This window comes from Poecilia reticulata, linkage group LG15 (assembly GCF_000633615.1).
Source record: "Poecilia reticulata strain Guanapo linkage group LG15, Guppy_female_1.0+MT, whole genome shotgun sequence".
Taxonomy (NCBI): Eukaryota; Metazoa; Chordata; class Actinopteri; order Cyprinodontiformes; family Poeciliidae; genus Poecilia; species Poecilia reticulata.
Genome location: NC_024345.1, coordinates 15,662,225 through 15,682,747, shown reverse-complemented (window position 1 = coordinate 15,682,747; position 20,523 = coordinate 15,662,225). Strand labels below are relative to the sequence as shown.

The 20,523-nt window shown below is 38.9% G+C and overlaps 1 protein-coding gene across 2 annotated transcripts in view; it reads left to right on the top strand.

The window, feature by feature from the left end:
* Positions 1-19: 19 nt before the first annotated feature.
* The window catches only part of myofl (myoferlin like), a 23,165-nt gene continuing 2,661 nt past the window's right edge, over positions 20-20,523 (top strand). Inside the window, exons 1-46 of one of the 2 annotated variants that reach the window (XM_008429546.2) lie at positions 20-156; positions 899-1,081; positions 1,516-1,571; positions 1,661-1,752; positions 3,860-3,968; positions 4,153-4,243; positions 4,696-4,865; positions 5,217-5,345; positions 6,578-6,640; positions 7,485-7,535; positions 7,684-7,714; positions 7,813-7,928; positions 8,017-8,143; positions 8,223-8,326; positions 8,399-8,467; positions 8,539-8,582; positions 8,666-8,748; positions 8,844-8,879; positions 9,497-9,621; positions 9,713-9,826; positions 9,947-10,124; positions 10,249-10,373; positions 10,460-10,569; positions 10,673-10,865; positions 10,958-11,113; positions 11,913-12,044; positions 12,137-12,300; positions 13,174-13,288; positions 13,507-13,609; positions 13,692-13,831; positions 13,910-14,074; positions 14,318-14,405; positions 15,035-15,112; positions 15,190-15,371; positions 15,470-15,637; positions 15,713-15,814; positions 15,918-16,079; positions 16,873-17,038; positions 17,133-17,203; positions 17,536-17,550; positions 17,632-17,730; positions 18,043-18,171; positions 18,576-18,728; positions 18,877-18,968; positions 19,062-19,232; positions 19,383-19,531. In XM_008429546.2, coding sequence (XP_008427768.1) covers positions 994-1,081; positions 1,516-1,571; positions 1,661-1,752; positions 3,860-3,968; positions 4,153-4,243; positions 4,696-4,865; positions 5,217-5,345; positions 6,578-6,640; positions 7,485-7,535; positions 7,684-7,714; positions 7,813-7,928; positions 8,017-8,143; positions 8,223-8,326; positions 8,399-8,467; positions 8,539-8,582; positions 8,666-8,748; positions 8,844-8,879; positions 9,497-9,621; positions 9,713-9,826; positions 9,947-10,124; positions 10,249-10,373; positions 10,460-10,569; positions 10,673-10,865; positions 10,958-11,113; positions 11,913-12,044; positions 12,137-12,300; positions 13,174-13,288; positions 13,507-13,609; positions 13,692-13,831; positions 13,910-14,074; positions 14,318-14,405; positions 15,035-15,112; positions 15,190-15,371; positions 15,470-15,637; positions 15,713-15,814; positions 15,918-16,079; positions 16,873-17,038; positions 17,133-17,203; positions 17,536-17,550; positions 17,632-17,730; positions 18,043-18,171; positions 18,576-18,728; positions 18,877-18,968; positions 19,062-19,232; positions 19,383-19,531 — 5,104 coding nt within the window. In that variant the 5' untranslated portion in view covers positions 20-156; positions 899-993. Of the gene's footprint in view, positions 157-898; positions 1,082-1,515; positions 1,572-1,660; positions 1,753-3,859; positions 3,969-4,152; positions 4,244-4,695; positions 4,866-5,216; positions 5,346-6,577; positions 6,641-7,484; positions 7,536-7,683; positions 7,715-7,812; positions 7,929-8,016; positions 8,144-8,222; positions 8,327-8,398; positions 8,468-8,538; positions 8,583-8,665; positions 8,749-8,843; positions 8,880-9,496; positions 9,622-9,712; positions 9,827-9,946; positions 10,125-10,248; positions 10,374-10,459; positions 10,570-10,672; positions 10,866-10,957; positions 11,114-11,912; positions 12,045-12,136; positions 12,301-13,173; positions 13,289-13,506; positions 13,610-13,691; positions 13,832-13,909; positions 14,075-14,317; positions 14,406-15,034; positions 15,113-15,189; positions 15,372-15,469; positions 15,638-15,712; positions 15,815-15,917; positions 16,080-16,872; positions 17,039-17,132; positions 17,204-17,535; positions 17,551-17,631; positions 17,731-18,042; positions 18,172-18,575; positions 18,729-18,876; positions 18,969-19,061; positions 19,233-19,382; positions 19,532-20,523 lie in introns of those variants that run through there. The other variant, XM_008429547.1, reaches the window with a different exon arrangement.

Here is a 20,523-nt window from a genome sequence, read left to right as displayed (position 1 = left end):
GTGACAAGAACATAATCTAGAGAGAATTACAAAATACTAAATTTGCGGTTTTTGTTTTTGCTGCTTTCCAGACAGCATCAAGTAGCCCCGGCGTGACAGGAACCTGATGATGATCTGTCAAGTCGCGCTGCGATGTTTCTCCTTGGGACCCAGTCGGTGAGCGACATCTCTGAAGGATACCTGCGTGTTCTTTTCCTCAGGAATTATAGCCTTGGGGGTGTTTTAATAGCAGCCAGGCGAGCATCTTCATTATCCCTCTCGCCAGCAAATATTATCTTAAAGCACTTAACAAGACAGCCTATGTCTACTCTTAGAAATATGTAATCAAATTTATCCAACACAATCAAGTCGTACTGATATGCTCAAATTCAATTAGACATTTCAGATCCTATTTGTAAAGCAATTTAATCAAAGTCACTTTGTAATGCCATTTTGATGTAAATGTATTTAAGGAACCCAGAGAGTTATTGGCACCTGGTTCTTGCAGATGGCATCTTGCAGATGCCATTAAAAATACATACAATATATGTATACAATGCAATATATATATATATATATATATATATATGCCAGCCATCAGAGTGTAATTACCTGTGCTGAACAGAAGCAACAGCACCCTCTAGTGTCACAATATCCGATGGTCACCTAATTCTGAGTTACAGCGGCAGTACCAATAGGTCCGCTAGGGAGCAGTGTTGCACAGCATTAAAACAAAATTGAAATAACCTATCATAACTACGCTGGGGGGATTAAAAGCGACGAGGAAATTCTGAACCTGCTGTTGTGTGCACACCCATTTTTGTTCCTCATTTAAAGCCACCTCAGAGTTGGTGTTTTTTTTATTTTTTGTTTGGCCGCTATGACTCATGAATGAGGTTGTCCTCGTCCTCTTCTGCAGTTCTCTCCTCCTTGCATCTCAGTTCTCTCTGAGGAGTACAACTCTCCTGACCGAATATGTGTCGAGTCGCCGAGTAAACTTGGATATTGGTCACTATGCTGCGGGTCATTGTCGAGTCTGCGAGCGGGATTCCTAAAAAGAAAATAGGAAACCCAGATCCAATTGCTACTGTTCTTTTTAGAGGTGAGAAATCTCATATTAATTTAACAATTTTTCTGTGTCAGCCAGTCGAGTCATTCACATATTTTAATTTATATTTTAATCAGTCACCTTCTTTGTAGTCCTTTTTGGTTGCAAAAATGTCATAGTCGTTAGTGAAGGAATCTTTTCCAGAGGGTTTAAGTCAAATATTTGGGCGGTGATTCAGAAAACGAGGACGATACATCCTAATAAGGTCATAATATAACCTAATGTCTATGTTTGGTTCAGTGCTTGTTATTGAACTTATTCATATGTTTTAATTTGCACATGCATGTGATTTAGTGCGAGTTTAACAAGTTTGTAACAAGTTTAGCTGAATACCTTTCAAAATAAAAACATAAGAAAGTAACGAGAATAAAAACCCTGAAGCTGCTAAAGCCCAAAAATATAAATCATTCCCCTTTTTATGCTTTCAGGTGAAAAGAAGAAAACAAAAGCAATTAACAATGACTTGAACCCAGTTTGGAATGAAGTAAGTGAAGAATTACAGGGTTGTTAACTTTATTTTTGAACTTTTACAAGTTATGCACTGTTTTAAATGCTCTTCATTTTGAATTACAGGTCCTTGAGTTTGACCTGAAAGACTCTCCTCTGGATGCATCCTCCTACCTTGATGTGATTGTAAAGGACTATGAGACAATTGGGAAACACAAGTATGTATTTATGATACACTGTCACATTTGTATGCTGTATTGGGATTGTAATAGTTTACAGTGTAATGTGTTTTGGTTAAAGTTGGTCATTTGCATATCTTTGCGGGGCAGGAGAACATTTGTCTGATGGGAGAAAAAAAAAGGGGAAAAGGGAAGGGGAGGAAAAATAGAAATAGTTCTGAGTGAGGCAAAGGAAAAGAAACATCCCTCTTGAAATATTTGTGTTTCCAGCAATAAGATCGCGATTACCATTTAAAGCTTTGTTGAAGACAGTTTAATATTTCTCTAAATTCTGAACAGCATGTTGAAACTTCTCTTAGCTGCGTGCCTCAAGCTCACTGCAACCATGTTAAGACTTGTCAAAAAGAAGTGCTTTCTTCTACTCTTCTAAGAACAATGAAAATGTTGCCTTAAGCAGAGATTGAGATCTTTTATTTTCGAAACTTTAGGTCCATAGCAACTCAAAAGACTGTGACTTTATTGTTTTGGTTAAATAGCTACTGCTCTGTTAGTGACATTCTTTCACCAGTTTCAGTGCATTAGTCTCAATGAAATGTAGGCAAGGAGGCAGACCAAGTAATAACATTTCCATTAAGTCATTCCAGTGACCGACAGTAACAATGTAAACTGATTTGCAAGCCAAGACAGGGGGAGGTGATGGTGGGATAGGGCGGAGCTTCTGTCTCCCTTATGATGAATGATGCTTCATAATCATCAGGGCTTGTGGTGGCGTGTCTTTGGCAGAAGTGTGATGACTGCAGTTCAGGCAGTAATGGCACTTAAAGGGCTTTGCAAAAATATTAATATCCATTGAACCTTTTTCACAGTTTGTCACGCTATCAGTACTAACCTACACGTATTCATTAGACAGTTCAAACAGTTGCATGCAATGTGAAGGGTTGGTTTTCTACCACACATAATGTTTTAAATGCAGACCAAAATGATAAAATTTGGCCTGATCTCATCAGGGCAACTTCCTCCACAAGTTTTGCCGTGTCCCCAACATGGTTTTTGGAAAACTGCAAACAGGACTTCTAAAGGTTTTCTTTCAGCAATAGGTGCTACTCTTACTGCTACATTCTGGTGGATGGCAGAACCAATAGTTGTCCTGTCAACAGATTCCCTGTGGATCTCTGCAGCTCCCCCAAAGTTACAATAGACTTCTTGACTGATCTTCAGATTAATTCTCTATCAGTTATCATTAGGCTGAACAATTTGTCTTAATACAATGGCAGCTTAGGATATTGTTTTATAAATCAAGCCTGTTTTAAACTTGTTTTATGATGAGAGTAAAAGACAAAAAGGTGGACTCTATTTATCAATTAGATGATGTCTGAAGGTCATCGGAGGCACTGGATTTTCTTGACGAATACAATGCAGCGTAATGACAAAATTGTCCACTGGTAGTTGGAAATGTACAAGTAAGAAACTTTTAACATCGACAAGAGCTAAATATATTCAATCTTCTGTTAAGAATGACAAAAGGAAACAACTAAATTGCATGTGTCTTTTGTTGCTTGTAATTCAGACTATTCTGTGCTGTTATCTGTCATTAAAGTGACCACAAAGCATCCAGCACAAGCCAGTGGTACATAAAAAAAAAAAACGTTTCACTTGCACTTCCTCAAAATATATCCTTTAAATTGCATTGGCAACTGTTGACTAATCAGGGAGGATCCTTTCTTCCATTGCAATGGCATCCTTTCACAATTGCATTGTTGGTTTGAATTTAGTTGAATTGAAAAACTTGGCATGAATTTGGAGAATTTCCAGGCTGTTGCAATATATTGTGATCATTAATCATGGCTGTAGAGCTTCTGTTTTTTACACAAAGGGACTAAGTTTCCATGCTATATTCAGGAAGCAGTGAAACTGGGAAGTTAAGAGTATCAGTCATTCATGGTAACCAGCAAAAAACAATTATAAACATTTATTCTGGTTCCAGTTTATGTTGCATGTGTTATTATTTGTTGAAGCATAGCATCCTTGAAGTTCTGTGTGTGACGCAAATTCACAGCATTGTTTTTTTTTTTTTTATCAACACTCAGTATTACTTGTATGACTTGTGATTTTTTGCTGAACATAAATTAATGTTATTGCTTTCCAGGTTCATTGGCTCTGCAAAAATCTCACTGAGAGATTTGGCCAGTGGTCAAGTGAAGTCCCAGCCATCTAAAAACGTCCCTTTGATCAATGAGAAGCAGCAAAATGTGGGGGTAAATAAATTCGCTCATAAATTATCCCATGTACACTTAAAACCTTAGTATGTTCGACCTTCACTGCAACTTCAGTTTTGCTTGTATCAATTTATTCTATGTTGTATTATATTCATATAGTAGACACTGGACTGGATCATACTACTTGAAAGATATATAATGGTATTTATTTATTATTCTCCAGACAACCATTAATTTGGGCATTGGGTATGAGCCACCGGCTAGTCCAGACCTAAATGATCACACTAATGTCAACGTCTCCTACATGGAAGCAGGTAAAAAACACAACAGTTCTTTTCTATTAAAATGGTCAGACTTTTATTATGACATTAAATGGTTATGTCTTTCTGTCTAGGTCTCTCCTCAACTTATACTTTTGCCTCTGAAGTTGTAATATATATTTCTAATGAAGTGTGTTTATTCAAAACGGCTTGTAATTTCTGTGATATAACAAAGCAGACCCAACTTAATTAAACACAGCCTTAATGATTTTCTTAAACTTTTATTATAGTGGAACAGCCACATAGTGGGGAATGTATAAAATTATTTAATTTAATTTAATTTATTTATACAGCACTAAACATTTCATGGTAGGGAAATATTCGAAACAATATTTCAGACTATAATTATGCGTTTCTATTTAATCTACCAACTATTTAATTGTTGAGAAGAAGACTAAGCATAGTTGCATTGCTTGTTTCAAGTCTTTTTCTCTTGTGTTGTTCAGGAGATAATGAGGAGGATGGTGACACAGAGGATATTATGGATGGAGCAGGTCAGGTTGGAAGTTCAGGAATGCCTCCTTCACCAAACCAACCTGGAAAACCAACTCATAAATTGCACCGTTTGAATAGAAAGAGGCACAAGGTTTTGGCCAATAAGCCTCAAGACTTCCAGGTTTTGTTTGGTTTTGATTACTTTTCCTGCATAACAACAAACACCAATTAGACTTCAGATTCAGGAATGTTTCTGTGATGCACAAGCGTGTGTACAATCAGATTAAATGTAGACTTAAACTCATACCAGAAAGTAGATCACTAAATTTCTGTAATTCTGTAAAACTGAAAATTCATCTGTTGGTCTTACATGTTTTCACACATTTGGTCCTTTGTGTTTGGAGTAGTTGTGTTTGTCAGCTTCAGTGAATAAGAAACTGACAAACAGCTGCCCCACAATGCATAATTATATATATGAAAAACAAGTTAATCCATTCTACATCTGTCTTTTCTTCTCTATTTTAAAATTCAGATTCGCGTTCGTGTTATCGAGGGTCGTCAGCTGCCAGGCAACAACGTAAAGCCAGTGGTGAAAGTGAATGTTTGCGGACAGACCCACAGGACCAGAATCAGGAGAGGAAACAACCCGTTCTTCGATGAGGCAAGTTACTGATAGTCTTTGCTGCTCTGTTATTCTTTATTTGCTCCTCAAATATCCTCAAGCTTCTGTAAAATGCTAGGCATTTCTTAAAATGGCCTCGTGATCTTCTTTAATGGTTAACTCCACTATTTTATCCTTTGCAATCAAGTCATTCTACAAGACTTTTCATCAGTGAGAATGCATTACTGTATTCTCACTTATTAAGATCCTCCTCACATTTTTCGGTTGTTAGCTACTTCTAATTGTGCTAATTCATATATCAAAACGTTCAGCTTCTTCAGGAGATTGCTGCTATGTCTTTTGCTAAAATTCACTATTGTACTTTTTGAAATAATTGCCCTTTTGTGCAAAATTTTTGCCCCATTGAAATACATGGTGGAATTCACTAACTGATGTCGGTTGCTAGTGTGCACTCTAGTAACTGCCGTTTTTGAACTTTTAATGCTTTTTGACAAACAAAATGATGCTGTTCATACATTTTTCACTATAGAGAAATAATGTATGCATTAAAATGTAGCCATGTATGAATACTTTAAGGAACTATTACAATCATTGCTACAGCTCTTTCTGTTTACTGTCAAACTCTACTGGAGTACAGCCATGCCACACCTTCTCCTATTCTTTCAATGTATTTTTCTCTTGTGCTCTGTTTCTGTGTTTGCATTCTGCTTGTCTACCTTTCTGTATGCCTTCTGCTTCTACTGGTTTTATTGTCTGCTAAGGTCTTCTGCAAACGTTAATCAATTTGAGCAATTCACATATCAAAATGTTCTGCTTCTTTTGCTCCTTTGTGCTTTTTGTTTTGCTATGTTTCACTTCTTCAAATATTTCTGGTTTTGTATTAATTTCCTCTTGTGCTAATTATGCTCTTTCTTAAGCTTTCACTTTTTGACTTTTTCAAATAATTCAGGTTGCACACAAACGTCTGCTTCTTCTGCTGAATTCTGATATACCTTTGCTTTCATTTTATTACTTAGCAAAAGATTTCTACAATATATGACTGTAGCTTTCTTCTGCTTTTTTTCTACTTCTTATTCTTTGTTCTCATGTTTCTTGGATTTCTCCATCAATCATTCTGCAAATATGCATTCTCACGGCTGTTTCGCAAGGAACAGCTATTTTTCTAGTTTTCTCAGCTTTTGCCATCGTGAGAATCTTGGTCTCATCGTGAAACCCTAAAACACCCACATATTTACCCAAGATAAATGTTTTTCATTTTTTCTCCGTTTTAGATGTTTTTCTACAATGTTAACATGCTGCCTTCAGAGCTTTTTGATGAGAGCATCAGCCTTCGAGTAAGTATTATGTTTCTATTCATGAAGCAGCTATTCTTAGTAAGTATATTTCTAATGAGCCTGTGGATTTGTAATCTACACACATGGCCAGTCTAGAAGGTTTACTTTTGTTTTGAGAGTTTTCTTGCCTGTGTGTTTGTGGTTATTGCCTTGGTGAAAAATCTACCTTTAGTTCATCTCCAGACTCTTACTATGAAGGTCTTGATGAATTTCTTCATTTATCCTTCACCTGCCCAACAATGTTCCCACCTCCGAACTTTTTGTTGATACTGCATTTTTGCGGCGCTTTGCAAACCATTCCTGCTCTGAACATGGCACATATGCTGATATAAGACCAGGTCACAAGCGAGCCTGTATTTCATTTGCTTGTCCAAATGTTCTACGATAAATTTTACACTGGGCTTCACCAGGCTTCTCCTTCAGCAGTGGAGTCTTATGCTGAAGCAGACAACTTCAGGAATATTGTGATGAACACTTGCTTCTGTCTAGTTAATTGTTTAATTATGTTATGTTTATTTTAGTATTGCGGTTCCAACAGTACATATGAGAACATTCATTAAATACACCGAGAGATAAAAGAGGTTGTTTATCAATACTCATTGTTTCTATTGGCTTTCCTGGCATTACGTCAGTTCTTGGACCTAGATTTCCTACAGAATTATCATTCAGTTATCCACTTTTTCCAGTTTCTCTGACCTATAGTGTGAATTTCATGTCAACAGGCCCACTAGAAAGAAAAATATATTAAGAAAAAAGTTGACATGTTTTAAACTCACTGTCTCAGTGGTAGATGGGGTATTTTTATCAGCTCAGTTGAGCATTAATGCTTTGTTTTTCTTCGCAGGTTTATGACTCTTTCTCCCTCAGAGCAGATTCTCTCATGGGAGAGTTCAAGGTATACTGTAACCACTCATACACCAATATAAACATATGCAAATCCATACCAAAGCTGAAATTTTAAGTATTAAAGTATTTTTTTAGAGTAGTTAAAATTCTAATATCTGACAGTAGTTTAATATTCCTCTTTTTCCTCTTCTACTCAGCTGGATGTTGGCTACATCTATAATGAACCTGGTCAGTTTTACCAAAGAAATGCATTTTGCGAAAATTTGAATTTCTTTTTCTTTTACGTTCGTGCACCGATGTAAACAAATTCTCCTCTCCATTTCCAGGTCATTCTATAATGAGAAAATGGCTGCTCCTGAGTGATCTGGAGGAATCCAGCACAGGGGCCAGAGGATACCTGAAAGTTAGCATTATTATTGTCGGCGCTGGAGATGACCCGCCGGTACAGGCAAAATTTTCACACATCTTACAGCAACTTTTAAAATGATGATGTAAACACCTTTTATTATATCCTTTTCTTTTGGTTCCAGAGTGAGAGAAGAGAGTTAAACGAGGAGCAGGATGATATAGAGAGTAATCTTTTGGTTCCAGCTGGCGTCACGATGCGATGGGCCACTCTGAGCCTTAAAGTGTTTCGTGCGGAGGATATGCCACAGAGTAAGGGACACAGAAATTCATCAATTTATTCAGTCAGATCCCCTCTGGAAACCTCATTTCAAAAGCTTTTGCATTACAGTGGACGACGCCTTTGTTCAGACAGTGAAGCAAGTGTTTGGAGGGGATGGAGACAAGAAGAACTTGGTTGATCCATATTTGGAAGTCAGCTTTGCTGGAAAGAAGGTATTTTATCTTTGATTTAATAAAATAAGTCTGTGTATGACTATCGTTTCTTAACTCTTAACAATGTTTCAGTTCCGCACCAAAACAATCGAAAAAAATGCAAATCCAGAGTGGAACCAAGTCATCAGTCTTCAAGTCAAAGTAAGAAAGATGAATGTTGCAGCTCATCATCTCCTGAACTGTATAGTGGTAAAAAACCTCTGCTTTTGTAGTTTCCATCCATGTGTGAACGCATCAAACTCACCTTGTACGACTGGTAAGTGTTGACATTATTCTACAGACAAATCCTTGGATTAAATGCAAATATCAGTATTTAATATTGCTATCTACATTTGCAAGTGATCGTCTAAGCAAGGATGACGCCATTGGAACAACATTTTTGAATTTGAGCAAAATCTCTTGCTCCGGTGGGGAAATTGAAGGTAATTATGTTTTTTTGTTTGTTTTTGTTTTTTTCACTTGATTTTACACATTGATGTACAAAACACCTTCAACATCTTTGTTTTATTTTAAACAGATGCCAGGACTGAAACTTCAAACACAGCCTCTGAATGTATGTATGAGATTAACTCTTCATATATTTTAAATTGAACAATGTAACTAAATACAATATTATGATTATTTCTGTGCTTCTTAGTTCCTCTTTTATTTAGATCCGTTATGTTTTTGTGTCACTTTCGTTCAGGCCTTTCTCGGTCATGCTCCTTTCATTATTACTATGTGTTACTTTCTTATTTTGGTTAGATCAGTCTCGTGTCATGATGTGTTAAATCCGGACCCAATTGCAGCAGGCGAGAGACGAAATAGTTTTCTTGTATATCTAATGAACAAACAAAGAAACAAACTTAGAAAAAAAGTCCAGGGAATCAAAAAATCCAAACATAGCCAAATGGAGACCCGAAAAGATTACAGGGAAACCAGCGAGAAGTGACGAGACGAACCGACGAGTAATGACTGACAATGAAGTGCTTAAATACTGGGAGGTTGAATGTAGGAATAAAAGACCGGGGCTGACGAGCTAATTGATTGTGAGTGGAGGAAGCAGGAGCCAGACAGAGGAGAGGGAGAGAGAAAGAAGGCAGAGAGGTGAAGGGAGAATACTAGAGGAACAGGAAATAAATCTGACTCTTAAAACTGTTGAGGTGGTTTTAAACATGTGGTGCTTTACAGTGAGCCCTTCAGCATCAGAGGGCGGGTTTCTCCCTGCTTTTGGACCTTGCTATGTCAACCTGTATGGAAGCCCCAGAGAGTTCACCGGCCTGCCCGACCCTTATGAGGAGCTGAATTTTGGGAATGTAATAAAAACTATTTGATCTAAAATGACGCAATTATGTTTTAAAACGTGACAAAACATGAATGAGGTTTTCGGTCTGTGATGTGTCCCAGGGAGAAGGGGTCGCCTATAGGGGGAGGGTCCTTGTTGAACTTTCCACTCAGGTGGATGGAAAAGTTGATAAGAATGTGGATGATATCTGCAGTGATGACATCCTAGTGGCACAGGTAAACATCATGCAAGTCAATTCTCTTGACTTAATATTCATGAATACCGTAGTGAAAGAAGTCAGAAGCTTCTTCCTTCTTTTTTTTCTTCTAACACTCCATCATGCTTTTTAATTACAGAAATACCAGCGCAGGAGGAAGTACTCCCTCTGCGCCGTTTTCCACAGTGCTTGCATGCTCCAAGAGCCGGGTGAGCCAATCCAGTTTGAGGTCAGCATGGGTAACTATGGCAACAAACTGGATTCCACCTGCAAGCCACTGGCGTCCACCACCCAGTACAGCTTCGCTGTGTTTGACGGTATGACACTTACTAACCGTGAACCAAAACTGATGACTCTGAGTGTTTCAGTAGGAGTGCACAGTTTCCACAACATAGAACATGTGTTTAAAATGACTCGGTACATTTACTGGGATCTCCACAGGTAACCACTACTATTACCTGCCCTGGGCGGACACAAAGCCGGTGGTGATTCTCACGTCATACTGGGAAGACATCAGCCACCGCCTGGACGCTGTCAACGTTCTCCTCTTTATTGTTGATCAACTGGTGAGACAAGTTTTAGATGTAAGGTCTACGCATGCCATATACTCCGTATTGATTACAGTTTTTATATATTTTGTTATTTAATTCAGGAGTCCCATCTAACGTCTCTGAGGAAAGAAATCCAGGCCAAAATATCTGAGGCACAGCTGACAGAAGTTCTGCTCAGACTGCTCAACCATTTGATTGAGAACATCAACAAGTAAAACATGACCCATTATTTGTTTATTTATTTATTTTCAGAGGATGTATCATTTAATTAAACATTAGGATGTTTTGAATAAACACTGTTTTCCTCCTAAAAGCCTTCAGCTTCCAACACTGGAAGGTCAGCACAACATCACAGCCCTCGATCTCCAAATAAAAAGTCTGCGCGAGGCTGCTTTAGTCAGTATCAGAGCGGCGGCCTGTCAGATGACAGAAGAGACCCTGGATGTCAAGTCAGTCGTTGGGGACATTGAAGAGTGGCTGGAGAGAATCAAACTGCTTGCAGATGAGGTCCTCACTTCATCTGTATCCCCTTGGATAACATAATATGTAATGTTAAAAGGATGTGATTAAAACTTATAAACAATACTTTCATACGTCAGGCTCAGAACAGCATGCCGGATGTGATCATATGGATGCTGAGAGGGGAGAAGCGAGTGGCATACGCCCGAGTCCCAGTCCACCAGATCCTGTACTCTAACTATAGCGAGCAAGCTTGTGGCAAACACTGTGGAAAAACTCAAACCGTGTTTATGCAGGTAAAAAAAAAAACAACAGCCAACATTCCTAGAAAATGTGTCATTGAAAGCCTGCTTTGCAGACTTACTGCCTTGTAAAAGTATTTATGACCCTTAAACACTGTTTGCCATGTTATAAGCACAAACATCAAGGTAATTTGTGTGGTACTTGATAGACCAACATTTAGCAGTTTCAAAATGTATTTTTGCAAATATAATCTGATAAGTATTGCACACCTTTTAAAAAAATAGTGCAACCATTTGCTTGCAGAGGTCAGAATATGATAGTATAATGAATCCCATGACACGCCACAGACAGGTCAGTGACAAGGTTGAGAAGACGTTTATAGCAGAGTTCAGGATATGAAACAATATTCGAGGTTTTGAACCCAAATATAACACAGGTGTATCGGAGAACTGCAAACCAATCTGAACACTGTCATCCATCTTTAACTTGCAGGCCAGAATGGGACGACATTAATGATAGTGATTGTTCTAGCGGAGTTTAGGTAGGAAAATCTGCTCCACAGAGACGATCTTTATGGAGAAGAAGAAATAGTGATTTTTGAAAAAAGGCTGTGATAAGTCCAATGTGAAGGTGCAAAGGCACCCCACACTTTTCAAATTTTCATTTGAGAAAAACTTGGAAAATCGTATACCATTTTCCTTCCTCTTTATAATAATTTACTACTTTGTGGTGGTCTGTGAAGTAAAATCCCCCCAGTATACATACATATACAAGTTTGTGGTTATAATGTGGAAAAATTTGAAAATATTTATATCCATTCTTGCATATTTCATCACATTTTTGCTTTGTCAGTACCCCATGGACAAAAACAAAGGAGTGAAGATCCCTGTTCAGTTGCGCATCAGCATGTGGTTAGGCCTCTCTGCTTACGAGAAGAAATTCAACAGTTTCTCAGAGGGAAACTTCAGCGTGTATGCTGAAATGGTACAACTCTGACACTACTCTGTCATTTAACTTGCATTCGCATATTTCTCGAAACTCTGCCAAACGCACCTCTCCTCTCTTATTCTCTGCAGTATGAGAACCAGGCTCAGGTGTTTGGGAAGTGGGGAACCACCGGCCTGGTGGGTCGCCACAAGTTCTCAGATGTGACCGGCAAAGTGAAGCTCAAACAGGAGCGCTTTCTGCCTCCGCGAGGATGGGAGTGGGAGGGAGACTGGTTTGTTGATCCGGAGCGATGGTAAGTTTAAGAGCCTGACTTTATCACGTGAAACACGCAGTCTTGACCAGTACCATGAGTCTTGGTTGCACACTTGGCGCGTCCTGTTATTCTCTTGCACTTTAGTACAGTCAAGAATTTTGTGTGTAGTTTTTTGAAACCAAGTTACTTCTGCAAGATGCGATAGCAATACAGACTCAAAGTGCAACACATTTTGATTTAATCTTTTCCTTTCTTTTAACTGAGAGATTTAAATCTGGATGAGTAGAAACAGCTGTTTGCTCAAAGTCTCCAAACAAGGCTCCAAGGTATTTTCTTACAAAGGTTTAAACCTTCAGTCTAATTGAGATAAGTTTACGTGCCTCGCACTTTTACAGGGAGCTGTTTTCCTTTTTTCCTGCTGCTCCCGATCTTTGCCCTCTTTTACTTGTCAAAAAACTTGGACTTTTAGATTACTCCAAATGCAGTAGAGTCCAAAATAGGAAGATTTTTTATTTGTATGTTTATTTAATTTATTTCTGCTGGAGTTGGCAGTGAATTTTCCCAGGAATTAATCTTTTATAAGTTTAGTAGAGCTAGCCACAAAATATTATCACTATAATCACAGGATACCAATAGAAATTTAAACACTAGCAAGTGTTGTGATTTAGGGAACTGCCTTTTGGTCCTCTGAAGTGTTTACATTCTCTCTCAGGCTCTCTCTCTCGCTCACGCATAACATCCTGGGCTGGTCGGATAACTTTATCATTGTTCTGTGTGCGTGTGTGTGTGCGTGTGTGTGCGTGTGTGTGCGTGTGTGTGTGTGTGTGTGTGTGCGTGTGTGTGCGTGTGTGTGTGTGTGTGTGTGAGCCTCCCATTAACCTTTGCGGTGTGGTGTGCTGGTGTTTTCTGCAGTCTCTTGACAGAAGCTGACGCAGGGCATACAGAGTTCATAGATGAAGTTTTTCAGAACGAAACACGTTTCCCAGGTGGAGAGTGGAATCCTGCTGCGGAGCCTTACACGGACGTGGTACAGTGCACGGTTTTGTTGCTAAAATCATAATAATTTAATATCTAAATCTGCCAGGAGTAGGAACAATTTGCGCTCAACTGTTCATATAGAAGTCTGATAATGCAAATGAGTTGGAAGTTAAAGCAGAGTTAGCAAGTGTTCGCATGCTGTTGCTGTTACCGAATTGTGAGCATGCGCTTATAAATTGAATGATAGTGTTTATGTTTGTTTTGCAGAATGGAGAAAAAGCTCAGAGTCCTGAAGAGTTTGAATGTCCACCTGGTTGGAACTGGGAAGATGTCTGGAGCTTCGACAGCGACCGAGCTGTTGATGAGAAGGGTAACATGAATGCAAGAATCTCCTGAAACTAATCACTTCTTTGAAATAATATATTTACAGTAGCTACATCCTTTTCTCCTAGGTTGGGAATATGGAGTGGTAATCCCACCTGATGATAAACCCAAATCCTGGGTTGCAGCAGAGAAGATGTACCACAATCACCGCAGGAGGAGACTAAAACGAAATAGAAGGAAGATTTCTGACAAAGTTACTGCAACTGAGGTGAGAAAAATGTAGAAAAGAAAAAGGAGTGCTCATAAAATATGTGACAAGTACAATCTTGTATTTTCATTGTTACAGAAAAGAGAACCGGGGGAAGGCTGGGAATACTCCTCTCTGATTGGCTGGAAGTTTCACAGAAAGGAGCGCTCTTCCGACACGTTCCGGCGCCGGCGCTGGAGGAGAAAGATGGTCCCTTCGGACCGCATTGGAGCCTCTGCCATCTTCAGACTCGAGGGAGCACTGGTGAGTTTTGCTGAAACGCTCCAAGTGAGTTTTCAAAACGTGACGATTAAACCTGCTTTCATGGCAACTGGCATAATCTGAGGCTATCTGTGTGTCACATCCTCCCATTATTCCCCAGTTCCAGGAAAAAGCTGGCATATAACTCAGGAAGCGTGATGTTACTCTTGACTCTGTGCTTCATAATTTGCTAAAAACTGTTCTTGAGTTTTCCTTTCAGTACCTCAACATATGTTTTCTTAACAGGGGGTTGATGTTGATGAAAAGGCCAGTAAAACGGATGCAGCCAAGCCATTTGGTGCCAACACACCCACCGTTTCCTGCCATTTTACCCGTGAGTAACTGAGGCAGATGGAATTCACTCTTGGACGTTGATGTTGATTAAAATCCCTTTGATCAGTTTGTTGACTGTTCGTAATTAAAGATAACACAGTTCCACGCTTACTGGCACTAATGTGTAAAATGCCTTTAAGAAATTCTCTTTCATTGCTGAAGCCCAAATTGGCACTGAAAAATTTAGAAAAACGTATTATTTGAGTAAATTTATTGGGTGCAGAAAAATTATCATGTTTGGAATAAAAAATAAATAAAATCAATAGTGTTTCTCTTGTTGGCATACTTGCTGTTGGATTTTTCAATAAAACAACACCTAAATGTTCTGTAGCATTTAAGTTGGAAAGTTCTCTAGATCCTGGCTTCTGTTTTTCTGCTGTATGCTTTGCTTTTCTGTTTAGTATTTCCACAAGATTTGGGTCTGGTGAAAGATTTTCCTAAAAGAAAAACAATTATTTTATGATGTTTTGTTTTTTTTTTGCTGGAAAATATCTTCAAATTTAAAGTTGTATTTATTGCTGAAGCATAAATTAAGAGTTATGCTTCAGCAATTACAGATTATGTTATTTTAAAGCTGTTTTAACCATTGTTGCCAGTAAGGATGAAGGATGCTGTGTTTTCTCCCCCCAGGTTTCTATCTTTACCACCTCAGGGTTTACGTCTACCAAGGGAGAAATCTCTGTGCAATGGATAAGGACAGTTTTTCTGGTAAAGCTGACAACGTAACTACACTTTGAAGTGATTAAGGATGTGACTTAAGACAATTCTGCCTTGATCCACTCCAGATCCCTACGCCCACGTGTCATTTCTGCATGTCAGCAAGACGACAGAAGTCACAAGAACCACACTGAACCCCACGTGGGACCAGACTCTCATCTTTGAGGACATCGAGATCTTCGGAGATCCACAGGCTATTGAGCGCAACCCTCCGGATGTGGTCTTTGAGCTTTATGACAGCGATCAAGTGGTGCTTTTACAGTTTTAGTTTGGGAATTTTAGAAAGCCCCAGTGGTAGATTTATTAAGATTCACTAAGACTTGTGTGCCAATGTGGTTTAATTACCAGGGAAAGGATGAGCCGATGGGCCGCTGCCTGTGCCTTCCTGTGGTAAAACTCCCAAGTAAAAGCCCCAGTTTGTCTGACAGTTTGAAACTGCAATGGCTTCCAGTCACTAAGAAAGGTTGCAGTGCTGGAGAGGTGCTTGTTGCTGCTGAGCTTATACTAAAGGAGAAGGTATAGAATGTACTAAAATGTAGCTGATTACCTTTAAATTTGCAAAAATGATTTAACATGCTGGCTGTTTAACAGGGCGACGACAAGGATCTTCCTCTGGTGCCTCCTCGACGGGGGGAGAACCTCTACATGGTTCCTCAGGGAATCAGGCCAGTCGTTCAGTTAACTGCGATTGAGGTACTGTATTTTTGATTCCTCGGTGAGCACTTCTAAATTTTCTCCTGAAGCTTTCTTCTTTTTCTCCTCCTCAACTGCGATCCGTTCCTCTCACTCATCCTAGGTTCTGACTTGGGGCTTAAGGAACATGAAGAGCTTTCAGCTGGCCGCTGTGTCGTCCCCAAGTCTGACAGTGGAGTGTGGCGGGGAGATGGTCCAAACGGCTGTTATCAAAAACTTCAAAAAGCACCCAAACTTCCCTGGATCTGTGCTGCTCCTCAAAGTGGTATCAACTCTCTGTCTACTTTTATCTACTGAGCAAACATGTGACAACAGTAGAACATGGAATCTCTCTGTTAGCAGGAAGATGCTCAGACTAATCTGTTTAAATCATGACATCATAGGTCAGATTCAAATGGTATAATAAACAAAAATGGTTGGTCACAGAAAAGCAGAAAAAAGCAGCCGATGTTTTCAAAGAAAAACTTCACAAAGGCTGAATAAATATACTACTATGAAAGATTACAAATCCTCTCCTCTTCTTTCGTCATGATTGAAATAGTGTTTGACATATTCTAGTTTCTCCTGAAATCTACAATCATCTCTTTTGTTTGATTCACATTTAAGATGAGATGATTTTTTTCCACACAATGCCACAAATTGTTGATACATCAGTAGGAGTAGAATCAGTTACTTAGGTTTGATCAGGGCTCCTAACTTAAAGTCATATTTCACAAACTGGCCCAAATAGGGATCCCAACCACTACACACCATAAGTTGCTGTGATAATAAAGTGCAGTGAAATCAAATTGCATGATATTTTAGCATTTTATGGCTAAAATAAAATACTGAACAACCAAGAGAAATAATCTAAGTTGTAATGGTTAAGAAACTGATTTGAGTTGAAGCAGTGAAGAGCGAAACTTGAGGGAAATCAAGAAGAGGCCACTTGAGCCGAAGCAGGCCTAATCTCTTATTCACTATATGAATTCTGATGCTGACACATCTGACATGGAATAACCGTTGCAGATTAGAACTTTGTTTGTTGAATAATGTGCCCTCTCTCGCTGTGTTCGTAGCTCCTGCCTAAGGAAGAGATGTACGCCCCTCCGATTGTACTGAAAGTAGTCGACCACAGACCATTCGGCAGAAAACCAGTGGTGGGCCAGTGCACCATTGACTGTCTGGAGCAGTTCCGCTGTGATCCATACCGTCCTAACAGTGATGTCTGCATGTCAGCCAGAGGTCTGCTTACACATCTGTTACATCTGACACATTTTCACATCCTGTGCTCCTAACAATTCAGAATATATATATATTTTTCTATTTGACTGTGTAGTGGCCATGATAACTGCTGCCCAAGGAGATGTTGCCATAGACATTGAGGAAGGAAACGTTTCAAAAACTCAGGTAAAGCAAAGGTTACCACATATAGCTGTTGCTGTGATACCGCTTCAGATTCGAAACAGGTTTTTTGGCACAATATGTACCTTCATGCAAAACAAAAAGAAAACAAGAGCAAGTGAAATAGCTCAGCATAACTAATATTACAAAGGGTTCCTCCAACTTATGGCTGCTGCGGTACCAAAATACATTGAAACTCTTCATGATCCTAAGACGTCTTGGACCCAGGCCTCCAGATAAGGAATATTCTTGGGTTTGTGTTCACCAACAGGCTTTTGCACCAGAAATTTTCAATAGTTTGTACTAATAACATTCTCTATTGGCTTTTTGCTTGGCAGATTAAAGAAGCAAAGGTAAGCTGTATCCATTCACAGATGTTATATGAGAGTCTGTGCAAAGCTATACAGTGTAAATCCATCCTCATTTGTGACTAGGAGGACGAGGCAGTGGACTGGTGGAGCAAGTTCTACGCCTCTATTGGACAGCATGAAAAATGTGGACCTTACCTAAAACTGGGATATGACAAGCTACAGGTGAAATGTTTAACATAATCCAGACAAAAAAAAAATAAGGCTTTGATTTTTGGGGGGGTCTTTACTAAATTTATGTAGATTGATGGCTACAACCATGAAGGAACTCTTTCTGTTGTTACAGAACGGAAGATAGAAATAGCCTTTTATTGTCCTGCCAGGAGACAATATATATTTTTCAGAAATAGAGATATCAAGATTCAAGAAATGTGGAACTGAGACAGATGACTTGCTTTTTTTTAAAAAAAAATTATGTATCCAATGTGCATGCTTACTGAATATTAAAACTACAGCCTGTTGATGTTGGGTTCACAGGTTTATGACACTGAATTAGAAGAGGCCCCAGAGTTCCAGGGTCTGACTGATTTCTGCAGCACTTTCAAGCTTTATCGTGGAAAGACCGAAGACGAGGAGCAAGACCCCTCTGTGGTGGGAGAGTTTAAGGTAGCAAACTGTCACTGTAACAAGGAGATGATTTTAATTGTTTCTTGTGGCTTGCAATGTTTAATTACTGAACCAAAGATAAGGTAAGGCAAATTTATTCGTATTGCACCGTATTTAGCAACGAGGCGACTGAATGTGTTTTATGTTAACTTTGGTTAAATCTTACAATTAAAAGAGGATGTTATATATCGTTGCCAATAACTATTTTTAATTAACATTTTCTCTTGCAGTAGAAATCTTTACAGTGACCAAATCGTGGTGGTGTCTTTTTTTCTTCTTTTTTTTTCTTTTTTTTTTTTGTCTTATGTTGCTGAATTTATTCTGGACACAGAATAAGAAGTGCAGAGATTGTAAGTGTGTTCCAGTGATACGCATTTGCCTGGTTTTACTTTGGTGACCTTTAGGGTTCCTTCAGGATTTACCCTCTGCCTGGCCAAGGGGAGCGCGCTCCACCTCTCCAGTTCAGAGAGCGTCCTGAGCTCGGACCACAGGAGTGCCTGGTCAGAATATATGTGGTGCGCGGCATTGACCTGCAACCTAAGGATACAAATGGCCTGGTGAGCTTCTTATGGAATGATGAAATGAAAATGGTTAAGATCATAAAATAACAACTTCATTTTTGACCTTCTTCTACTAATTCACTTTGAATATGAGATTCTTTCTGTCTTGAGTTTATTATTTTGCGTTTCTTTGCGTTTATTTCAGTGTGACCCGTACATTAAGATTACGCTTGGGAGAAAAACAATTGATGACAGGGATAACTACAAACCAAACACCCTCAATCCAGAGTTTGGAAGGTGAAGTTTCTTATTCTCAAGTTGTTTTAAAGCCAGAAAATTTTTAGTCTGTATGACTGCATCGTCTTTCCACTTCTGTTGATGTCTAAACAGGATGTTTGAGCTGTCCTGCTTCCTCCCTCTGGAAACGGATCTGAAGATCGCTGTGTTTGACTTCGACTTACTGAGCAGAGATGAAAAAGTTGGCGAGACGGTCATCGACTTGGAGAACAGATTCCTGTCTTGTTTCAGGTCTTGCTGTGGGCTGCCAGAGACATACTGTGTGTAAGTGGAAACTTTCTTCTACAGATAAGTGGCATCATATCTTTACTTACCGGAAATTGTTTTTTAAAGGTTGATTGTTGGAGCTCCTTGTTGTTTTGATGCTGTGGCTTGATTGATCTTTTTTTTTATGCATTTGACATTTGATCATAGGTCTGGAATAAATCAATGGAGAGATCAATTGAGACCTTCCCAGATCCTCCAAAATGTGGCTAAAGAAAAAGCCCTTCTTCCTCCACACATAGACGGAAATGGAAGCTCTCTCTCTTTCGCTGGAAAACAATACAAACTGCAAGATTATGGTACAATTTTTATTTGAGATTTCTTTATTTCTCCCCAGCTGTTTTCTGCCTTCAGGCTTCTTGCTTTGCCAGCCTTTCATGTTCAGTGTCAGTTGAATCGACTGAGCTCGAATCCATTAACACACCTGAGGAGGTCGTGTCAAAGAGGAAATACAACAGAAATGACATTTCAGCAAGACAATACCCCTAAACACATGAGTCAGCAAGTAGCACTTTTTTCCACATCAACAAGATTTGCATTATAGAGCTGCAGGTCTAATCAGCTGAACTTAATACGACACAAAACTTGTGGTGTGACATAAAAATGCTGCTTTTGTTAGTAAACAAAGAGAAACTGTAAAGTTTTGTCATCCTGGGTTGGCATAGCACAGTATTTTTCATTGTCTCATTTTATTAGCAGTCTAAAATTCCCTTGTCCCTCACTTCCCTGCAGAGGGATTTTTGCTTTGGAATAGAATCTGCGATGTTTCCCATTAAATTTCTTGTGTGAAAAATAAAACTTTAACACCGTTATACGCAGGAGTGCATCTTGCACACAATGACGCACTGAGACCCTACCTTAAATGACCCAGAGTCGGATGCCGGATTCACATGTTTGGATATTTAAAGCAGTTTTATTAGGAAAACAAATTTCAACTTTATCTTGGAGTTTGTGAAAACTTCACGTACAGTAGATCAGATCAGACTGAATGGACACTGAACATATCTGCTTGCTGTTCTCGTTCTTGTAAGAATTAATAAAGTGCTGTTTTGAGTGAAACTCACCAATCCCTGCTTAGTAACTAAGTGTGACAGTTCATCAGGAAAAACTCCTTTTTCTTCATTTTAATTTTTTCTATCATCAACCATATTATATTTTTATATTTTAATAAGAAATATACCTATTTTATTTGTGTAATAGTGGGCCTGTTAATAAAGTTTTGAATGAATGTGTTATTTTGAATTGTGTGTGTGTGTGTGTGTGTGCGTGTGTGTGCGTTTGTGTGTGTGTG